General features: G+C 46.5%; 1 protein-coding gene across 1 annotated transcript; it reads left to right on the top strand.

The window, feature by feature from the left end:
• Positions 1–6,907: 6,907 nt before the first annotated feature.
• Positions 6,908–7,480, top strand: LOC121994169 (calcium-binding protein KIC-like). The gene has a single exon (XM_042548300.1). The coding sequence runs from the start codon at positions 6,960–6,962 to the stop codon at positions 7,356–7,358; it is 399 nt and encodes a 132-aa protein (XP_042404234.1). The 5' UTR covers positions 6,908–6,959; the 3' UTR covers positions 7,359–7,480.
• The last annotated feature ends 2,761 nt before the right edge of the window (positions 7,481–10,241 follow it).

The raw sequence follows: 10,241 nt of genomic DNA, 5'->3' as shown, positions 1-10,241 counted from the left end.
TCTGGTTCAAGCAGAAGAGGTACGGATCCATGCCGATAGTAGTGTTCCTCTCAATCTTTCCTGTGTTACTGGTATCCTTTGTTTTTCTCGCATTTAACTTTTGTTATTTTTTTTTTCCTTTTTCTTTTTTTTTTTAGTTGGCGCCATCTATCTAACTTATACTAATTAATCTTAAGGATGATCAATCTTTATACGATGATAAAAATGGACTCCTAAGAACAAGTCTAAATGGAGAAAATCGACTGAAGTGACGATCAAAATCAAGAAGTCAAAGATATTAGCAATATTAATGATGCATCTAAGCTGGCTGGCGTGAGTGCTAGCTCGGGCATCCCACTCGAACAGACCTCCTATTTTGACTCAGTTGATCAGCCATCGTTCCCAACGAGTAGACAAGGTTTCGCTCGGCCTACCGCCCATGCGATCGGATCCAGGGGTCGATCAGACATATGACTTCACGATAAAACGATGGGCCGAGTGAAGAACGATCATCTGACCGCATCCCGTAAGGCTGAGTTGGCGATCCACCGGCTGAGTGGCTATCGATTAGCTCATGGGCCCACGTTGCCAAATTCTTTTGGAAGTTTGTGCCACCGACAATAGAGAATGTCTTGCAGGCAAATCTACTTTAAAAGCTTTTAGCCTATCACATTACAGAGATTTATGTGATCGCTTAAGGAAAGGTGTGAGAGATACTTTTCGACTTGTCTTTTCTTAGGAAAGCTTTGGAAAAAGTGCAAATATTTTGGGATGCATGCATAGGCGCTACAGTGACACTATAAAAGGGGGTCTCCATCTACATGCGAAAGTATGCAATGCTCCATTATTCTACACGCTCTTCGCTACTATTTGCTCCCACTATTCTTCTCTTGAGTACTGACTTGAGCGTTGGAGGGTCAACATTGAGGATCCCTTCCCTGACCTGGCACTAATGCTCCTTGTGTTGCAGGACAGTTCGGAGTCTTCATCTCGTCAATAGCAGAATCATGTTCCCAGCCAGCTGTCTTCTCAGCTTTCGGATAGAATTATATTTGGTGACGTTTGTGGGAATCTCATCTGCATCTGAGACGTGAAGATGGAGGAAGCTGGACGACTTGTAGGATCGAAAGCACTAGAGGGGGGGGTGAATAGTGCTTGTGTCTAATTCGTTCGTTAGAGTAAAACACGCAGCGAAAAATAAAACAACACACGAACACCAAGGATTTACTTGGTTCGGAGCCTGTGGCAACTCCTACTCCAAGGTCCACACTCGTTGAGTGTTTACTTTGGACAATCACTATCAATTCGGAAATATTACAAAATAATACAAATTAAAGCACTATCAAATGTTATACCGACAACAAGGAAATCTGAAATTGCAAGCTTCTAGTCATCGGAGTAGAGTTAGAACTTCGTCGGATCGTCTTGTTAGCAGCACCCGGAAGAAGGATTGCCAGATTCTTGCACCTTGTGTTGCAGGACAGTTCGGAGTCTTCATCTCGTCAATAGCAGAATCACGTTCCCAGCCAACCGTCTTCTCAGCTTTCGGATAGAATTATATTTGGTGACGTTTGTGGGAATCTCACCTGCATCCGAGACATGAAGATGGAGGAAGTTGGACGACTTGTAGGATCGAAAGCACTAGAGGGGGGGATAGGCTTGTGTCTAATTCGTTCGTTAGAGTAAAACACGCAGCGGAAAAATAAAACAACACACGAACGCCAAGGATTTACTTAGTTCGGAGCCTGTGACAACTCCTACTCCAAGGTCCAGACTCATTGAGTGTTTACTTTGGGCAATCACTATCAATTCGGAAATATTACAAAATAATACAAATTAAAACACTATCAAATGTTATACCGACAACAAGGAAATCTGAAATTGCAAGCTTTTAGTCATCGGAGTAGAGTTAGAACTTTGTCGGATCGTCTTGTTAGCAGCACATGGAAGAAGGATTGCCAGATTCTTGCTCCTTGTTTTGCAGGACAGTTTGGAGTCTTCATCTCGTTAATAGTAGAATCACGTTCCCAGCCAACCGTCTTCTCAGCTTTCGGATAGAATTATATTTGGTGGCGTTTGTGGGAATCTCACGTGCATCCGAGACATGAAGATGGAGGAAGTTGGATGACTTGTAGGATCGAAAGCACTAGAGGGGGGGTGAATAGTGCTTGTGCCTAATTCGTTCGTTAGAGTAAAACACGTAGCGGAAAAATAAAACAACACACGAACACCAAGGATTTACTTGGTTCGGAGCCTGTGGCAACTCCTACTCCAAGGCCCACACTCGTTGAGTATTTACTTTGGGCAATCACTATCGATTCGGAAATATTACAAAATAATACAAATTAAAGCACTATCAAATGTTATACCGACAACAAGGAAATCTGAAATTGCAAGCTTCTAGTCATCGGAGTAGAGTTAGAACTTCGTCGAATCGTCTTGTTAGCAGCACACGGAAGAAGGATTTCCAGATTCTTGATATCCTCAGTTGCTGCTCGAACCAGCCGTAAGTAGCCTATTGAGGGCCCCTCCAACCTTCATGGAGGGGCCCTCAGCCCGCCGAGTCAGCCGTGTTGATAAGCTCCGCAACGTTCACTGCTTATCTGCCCGAGGGCGCCTCCACACTCCATGGAGGGTGCCCTCCATCCAGCGTCCAGGGCGCCCTCAAGCTCCATGGAGGGTGCCCTCGCGCCTTGCTATGAGGTTGTCGACTAGGACATCCGAGCCGCCTCCAAGCTCCATGGAGGGTGCCTCGGGACTGTTCATCCGAGGCTTTTCTTGTGTGATTTCCGTCCTGCAAGGCATGTTAGCTTACAAAAAAAGTATACCCTACAAAACAAGATTAGTACAATAAAATAGAATAAATAGAAAGTTATTTTGACAGTCTCCGGACTGTCCGGTTCTGACTTCGGATTTCATGTCCGGAAACTCTAGATCAAACCGACGTCTACTGTTCCCTCACCGGGGAACGCGTCATCACTTACTCCACTCAGGAAAGTTTACTTGTTTGCCAGATTGATCATCCAAACCAACTGGACTTTTGCTTAGCGTCCGAATCTCCAGGACTTTCTGTTGGACGTTCGATCCACGACCCATCCAGTCTTCCACACGGTTCGCGATACCAGGATTTCAACCCAGAGTCCTCGACTCTAGGGTTTTTGCTCGAATCCTTCGACCCATCAAGACTTTCTACCTAGGGTTACCACCCCTAGGACCTAGGGTTATCGTCCCCTAGGATTTTCCACCTGCCAACCACAGCTAGGACTTTTGTCCAAGTACACTTAGGATTTTCCTGCAATCTCATTCAAACTCGTTAGATCACAAATAACCTTAACTTTGAACTCTTTGCCATTATCAAAACTCAAATTCGATCGTCGGATGCTTCCAGCACCAACAATCTCTCCCTTTTTTATTATAACAACAAAATTCAAAGTTAAGTAAACCATAATTTGATAAAATCATAGTTAAAAAGATATAACATCAAAATTCAAGAAATCAAGTGCATTTAAAAATATTTAAATGACAACAAGTTGCAAGTTGTGTCTCCCCCTTAATCACTTATACACAAGTTGCGTCTCCCCCTTAATCACTTATTCACTTTTTCCTCCCCTTTTGTCATACATCAAAAACAAATAGAGAGAAGGTTTTAAAATGACTTAGCTTTGAAAAATGACTTACCAAAAGTTTAAAATAATTAAAGAATTAAAATTTAACTAAGTACTTTAGTTTTAAAAGATGTAGATAAAAACTGAGTGAAGTACATAAAATTTTTTATAGAAAACTTAGTTAAAGTAAAATTTTTATAAAAATACTTATCTTTAAACATTATTTTGTTTAAATATTTTTTAAAAAAACTTTGTTTAAACACTAAGCTTTAAAAGTATGATTTTTGTTTAAACACTAAGTTTTAAAACTAATTTTTGTTTAAACATTAAGCTCAAAAAATAATTTTTATTAAACATTAAGCTTAAAAGATTGCTTAAAAGTAATTTTTGTTTGAACACCAAAAAATATTTTGTTTAAAACTAAGCATAAAAATAATTTTTATTTAAACATTAAGCTTAAAAAATAATTTTTAAAACTAAGCTTAAAAATAAAAAATAAAAACTAGACACTCACCCCTTCCATCCCATACAAAAAATTTAGAAATTTAAACCCCTTGGGTCAATCAATGAATTTTGATCAAAATCTATTGACGGACCTAGAGGAACTCGATCGGATCCATTCCAAGTCCTGTAGGTTCACATGACTCACAGGAGTCCAAATATGCCCCCATTTACTCTTTTTAGACCTTCTTAGCTTTTGTCCAAACTATTTGAATCTTTTTGTATATTATGGTGCTGGTATGAGAAGATCAGCACCACCTTGGTGCTGATCCTTGGAAACCAACACCATGCTTTGTGATAAAAATCCAAGGCCATATTGGTGCTTGTTTTACAAGACTAATACCAACGCGGTGTTGTTCTTGAAAAAACAGCACCACGATAGTATTGGATTTACAAGACCAACATCAATGTTCATGTCACTTGGCACACGACCATAACTTCTTATGGGAGTCTCAGAACCATGGTTGAAGATCGTTGCCCACACAACGTCCGAGGTTAGAAGAGGAATACGGTAGAAGATCAAGAGGTTATTTGCTTACAAAGAAAGGTATAACTAGTAATTATTTTCCGCATCATACTAGTTTTCTTTGTATAGTTATTTTTGGAAATACCAAATACAAGAGGCATATGATTCTAGAGTTTTTGGATTTGTTTCGAATTTGTGTTTCTTTTATTTTATTTTTCAAATTTGTGATTCGATTGTTCTTTTTTGGTTAAACCTAGAGTTATTTAAGGAAATTAAATATTAGCTTTCCTTAAAAGGCTTTGTCTAGGCGGTGGTGGTTGCTCCCATATCCAAGAAGGTCATGTGCCTCGCCATGCAGTTCTGGAAGCCAATTTTAGAAATTAATATTTAATGGAATTAATAACATAGGTGGATTTGAATCAATAGTGTTAAGTTCCGCTTGTGATTCAAATCTAAACCATTAAGAACAGATAAGTTAAATTTGGAATCAATGATGTTAAATTCCGTCTGCGATTCCTAATTTAACTTCTAAAGAACACAATAGGTTATTTAAGGAAAGGTTCGACACTTGTACAAAATTTTTGTATAGTGGAACCGGTACGATTTTCCTAGGACTAACCAACATATATAGGTTGAGGGGTAGAGAAGAAATTAGGGGGGGAGAGGGCATTTCAGTCTTTTCGCAGGGTAAGGCTTTAAAGGGGAAAAGGAGCCACTGTAGCAAGGGGTTCGGGGGTTCCCGGGGGGGGGGGGGCTTTGCTGCTTCGTGGTTTCCTGCTTCCGCCGCCAACAGGAACAAGGGAAGGGCTTCTTCTCCCTCTCGCCACCACCCTCGACTACTCTCCCTTTCTTCCTCCAGCCGCCACCACAGCCACGAGACACACGCAACCATCCCCGTTTAGCGCCGCCTCGCCGGATGCTCTCGCCGCCGCCACAGGGAAGGAGACGCCGCCTTCATCATCAGCTTCTCCCTTGCCTTCGCCGTCGGCAAGCCTCCCCTGTTTTCCCTCTCTTGATGCCAGCAGGTCTCTCCGTCTCATGCCTGCCTTGTGACCCCGCCAAAAACGTCGTTGTTTCCTCTTTATGCCACCGTGAGCAGCCTCTCCTCCTCCCTTTAGTGCACGTCGCCGCTCTTAGCTCAGGCCTCCGACGCCCTCTAGAATGTCGTCACTACCCGTCAACCGCCCTTGTTGCCGACTGCTAGCTCCGCAGCCGCTCGAGTAGCCTATAGCAATTGTCATCGCATCCGTGTGTCCGAGCGCTGCTTTCCTTTTCCCCCACGTCCATTACAGCAGTTCCCTGCACCGATTCAGTCCCAACGCCTCCCGCACAGATTCGGCTGCTGCCGTCGCTGTAGACGATCTAACTATGTTCCGCTTCCTATGTGTTTCAGCCTCTGAGCTCTCACTGCCAGGGGGCTCTGATTTGATCGTGCTCTGTCTGTGCTATGTTTTGGATTGGTTGTGTGTCATGTCTTGATTTATGTGTCGATTTCATGTCCCGACCTATATGTCAATCTCATGTCTCGGCCTACGTGCCACTAGTACTTCTCAGTCCGTGTGTCGGTATTTTATCTCGATCTGCGTGCAGTTATTATCTCCGGACCTGCAGCTCCTCGTCCGGTGCATTCATATACTCTTCCGGGTCATGACAACTCGAGCAGCGTCCCATCCGAAGGTGCCCTTGGGCCAGGGTACGTTATCGTACTCACTCTCCATTTATTTTATTATTTCAGTATTAGTTTGTTACTTATATGTTCGTTGGATCCGCCTTGAGCCTCGGGGTACCAGGGACCGGGGGGGACCCGGTTGCTGGTGCAGGTAGCATTGACCAGAGGACTTCTGAAGACTTGGTCAATATAGAAGTAGCATACCCCTCTCTGGAACATCATAATCAACATTTTCATCATCTCATTCGACAGTTTGTCTGACTCATATTCCGGAGACGATCATATGTAATATAATTAGAGTTCACGATTCATTGTCATCCTCTACTCCCTTTCTAATTTTAGTGTCAAATGTCTGCTTCCGGTTATTGATATTTTCTTCTCCCTTTATTCTTCTTTTACTGGCAGGCTTGTTGCGGTGCCAGGTCTCTCTACTCAGAATACGAGCACAGTCAACTTCTAATTATATATATAAAATACAAGATTAAACAAGTAAGCCGGAGAACATAAAAATAATTGGTTGGAATAAATTAACCGGACGCGGACGCATTCGTTGACGATCATTCTCTGCCAGCTCTCTTTAATATTCCCGATTGAACCTGTCTCAGAACACGCTCGAGGAAGCTTCTCGGAAGCCGCGCGACGAACACCGTCCGCCACACACCTTCGCAGAAACTGTTCCATCACCCCACAATTAAATACCAATTCGATCGAGATTGAACTGCCAGCCGAGCGGTCGAACATGGCGGAGGAGGGAAAGGCGAGAGGGGAGGCGACGGCGGCGGCGGAGGAGGAATACGAGGACCTGCTGCCGGTGATGGCAGAGCGGATGGAGGAGGAGCAGTTTATGCGGGAGCTGTGCGCGGGGTTCCGGCTGCTGGCGGAGGCGAAGAGCAGTCTGATTACGCCGGCGAGCCTGAGGCGGAACGCAGCAGCGGCGCTGGGAGTGGAAGGTATGACGGCGGCGGAGGCGGAGGCGATGGTGAGGGAGGGGGACATGGACGGCGACGGCGCGCTCAACGAGCGGGAGTTCTGCGTGCTAATGGTCCGGCTCAGCCCCGAGATGATGGCGGACACCGAGGCGTGGATAGAGAGCCTGCTGCTGACACCGCCGCCGCCGCCAGCGGCCGATGCTAATTGACCATTAAGTAATTGATAAATTTGTGACTCTGTCAAGAAAGATCAGACGATGAATCATGATGATCTTGTTGGATTGTAAGCTGTCAAAATTTTGGTATACAAATCTCCTCTGCCTTACTATTAGTTGAATTGCATGGAATCTAAAAATGCTAATTATTTTGTCATTACGCTATCTGAAATAATTAGTTGATTTCAAAAAAGAAAAACAAAAATGAAATGAGTATCACGTGTAGCTCATTTATTGGTCGGGCTCAATTGATAAATAAGTGGGATAATAATTGTACTACTTGGGGATCAAAATTTAACAGGAGTAATCCGGTGATAAGGTCGGGCTCCGCTCCGCTGGATGTCAACGTCACATGGAAGGTCAAAGTCAAGACGATCAACGCCCCTAGGCTAGCGTCTGATCGGGCGATCCCATCAACCGATCGGACTAAGAAATGGCTGGTCTGATGTTACCACAGCTCGGTCTCGCACCGAGCTTCCGACGCTCAAAGGCCCAGTATCACCAAGGCAGGCGTCGACCGGCGGGACATGTGTCAGGCGGACATCCCGATCGGTCAAAGATCATATCATAGCCAACGAAACGGAAACACGACCCAGCAAGCCTAGACAGTGGAAGTAGCCGAGCGGCCGACCCGCTCGACCCAGACAGCGGAAGTAGCCGAGCGGCCTCCCCGCTCGGCCCAAACAACAAAATTAGCCGAGCGGCCCACCCACTCGGCCCACTAGCAGACAAGGGCAGGATCGACTTATATCCTCCTCGAGACCCGTGTCGTAGACAGACAGCATGGTCGACGACATGATCAGACAGAGAATCGTACGACAGAAGCTTCCATTGTCTTGTCTGGATATGCTCGGGTTGTTGAGGTATGATGTCAGGTACACTTTTCTGATAGGTCCTATCAGGGAAAGCTTTGAGATGCATGGATGCCTCGAGGAGCGTGCACACGCACCCTGGGAGCCCTATATAAATGACCCCAAGCTTCGATGAAGGTATGTTTATTCTACTGTAGCTACAATTACACTGCCACTTTCGTTTCTTTGCTTGCTTGCTGCTTTCGCCGGAGATCTGACTTGAGCGTCGGAGGGTCATCGGCGGGGAACCACTCCCTGGCTCGGCACTGACGCTTTTGTGCTTGCAGGCTAGTCTCAACAGAGGTCCACGCGTGGTCAACAGGAGCGTCACATCCCTAGCGTCCGTCACCTCGACTCTCTGACATGATCGAATTTGGCGCCGTTTGTGGGAATGCACCTGCATCAGAGCCGAGAGGATGGAAGAAGCTGGACGACTTCACATGGTGACGCTCACTCAAGAGGAGCTCGACACACTTGTACATTCGAGAGTGGCAAAATTAGTCGAGCACCACCAGCAAAGAGCACTGGCCGATCGGCTGGCTCAACAAGCAACATCGGCCTTGGGAGGTCGAGCGACCCATGAAGACCAACCGGAGCAATTGTCCATCTGGGGGCAGAATAAAGGGTCGACCGACACTCACGGGGAGGCTCCACCCGTGCCTATTCCATTCCACCGGGCCTTGTTTCAAACACCCTCTGAGATTACTCAAGCCAATCAAGGAAGGGACTTTTCTTCAGATGAAGCACCCGTGCGGGACGCAAGGAAAGGCAAGGCGCCCCGAGCTGATTCGTCGCCCGAGCGGATCAACCGCCAGTTCTCCGAGGCAATCTTACAAGATCCGCTGCCAAGGCACTACGCTCCCTTGACAATTGGAGAATATAACGGGTCGACCGACCCGGACGACCATCTTGGTAAGTTCGATAACGCTGCTACTCTTTATCAGTATACAGAGGGAGTCAAATGCCGAGTCTTCCTCACCACACTCTCTGGCTCGACACAACGATGGTTCAGAAGGTTGACGGATGGGTCCATCCAAAGCTTCAAAGACTTCCGAACGACCTTCCTACATCATTTTGCTAGCAGCAGGTGCTACCAAAAGACGAGCGTCAACCTATTCTCCATGAAGCAAGGTCCCAGAGAGTCCCTCCGGGCATATATCCAACGCTTCAACCAGGTGGCCATGGACATCCCCTCAATCTCCTCGGAGACCATGATGAACGCCTTCACCCAGGGGCTCGTGGACAGGGACTTCTTCCGGTCGCTCATCCGAAAGCCGCCTTGGGACTACAACCACATGTTGAAAAAGACCAATGAATACATAAACGTGGAAGAGGCCCAGGTGGCAAGAAGAAAGGAAACGCCATTCGAGCCATCAGCGTCGACCGAATGAAGGTCGCCGATCAGCCATCAACCACCGCGCGGGCCCCGGGCCGAAGGAGCATGGCCATCTCAAGAAGCAAGGTCACACACCGTTTAGCATGTGGCCTCCGGGCACCCAAAACCAAAAGGAAAGGTATGGACCCCCCCATGTTCTGTTCCTTCCATCAGTCAACAACCCACAATACCCGCAACTGTCGCGGATTCAACTTAGTCGCCCAACCAGCGCCCAGAAGTTATCACTACCGGTCTCCCTCTCCTGACCGACGACACGGGCACCACGGTGATGAACGACGAGAGGAAGTAAGGAGATCATCGTAGCAGCCCCATCGAAGAAGCACCAAGCCCGACCGAGCCACACGCGAGCGAAGTAGATCGTCCGCTCGAGAGGAGGAGAACAGGAGCAATGCGGCGCGAGACGAAATCAACATTATAGCTGGCGGACCGACAAGCGGAGACTCCAACCGAGCCCCAAAATCATACGCTCGGTGGCTGGAGATCCACGACGTTGGCTGCAGCAGGGAGAATGCGTGCGGGCCTGAGATAAGCTTCGGCCCAGGGATCTTGAAGGAGTTAAAGTGCCGCACGATGACGCCCTCATTATCCGAGCGGTAATTGCAAACTATACCATTCACCGTGTATTCGTTG

Source organism: Zingiber officinale, chromosome 6A, assembly GCF_018446385.1.
Source record: "Zingiber officinale cultivar Zhangliang chromosome 6A, Zo_v1.1, whole genome shotgun sequence".
In the NCBI taxonomy this organism is placed as follows: Eukaryota; Viridiplantae; Streptophyta; class Magnoliopsida; order Zingiberales; family Zingiberaceae; genus Zingiber; species Zingiber officinale.
This window is presented reverse-complemented; position numbering and strand designations above follow the sequence as displayed.

Bases quoted from the DNA above. Each gene is read 5' to 3' on its own strand.
- LOC121994169 (XM_042548300.1), top strand. From the start codon at position 6,960: ATGGCGGAGGAGGGAAAGGCGAGAGGGGAGGCGACGGCGGCGGCGGAG.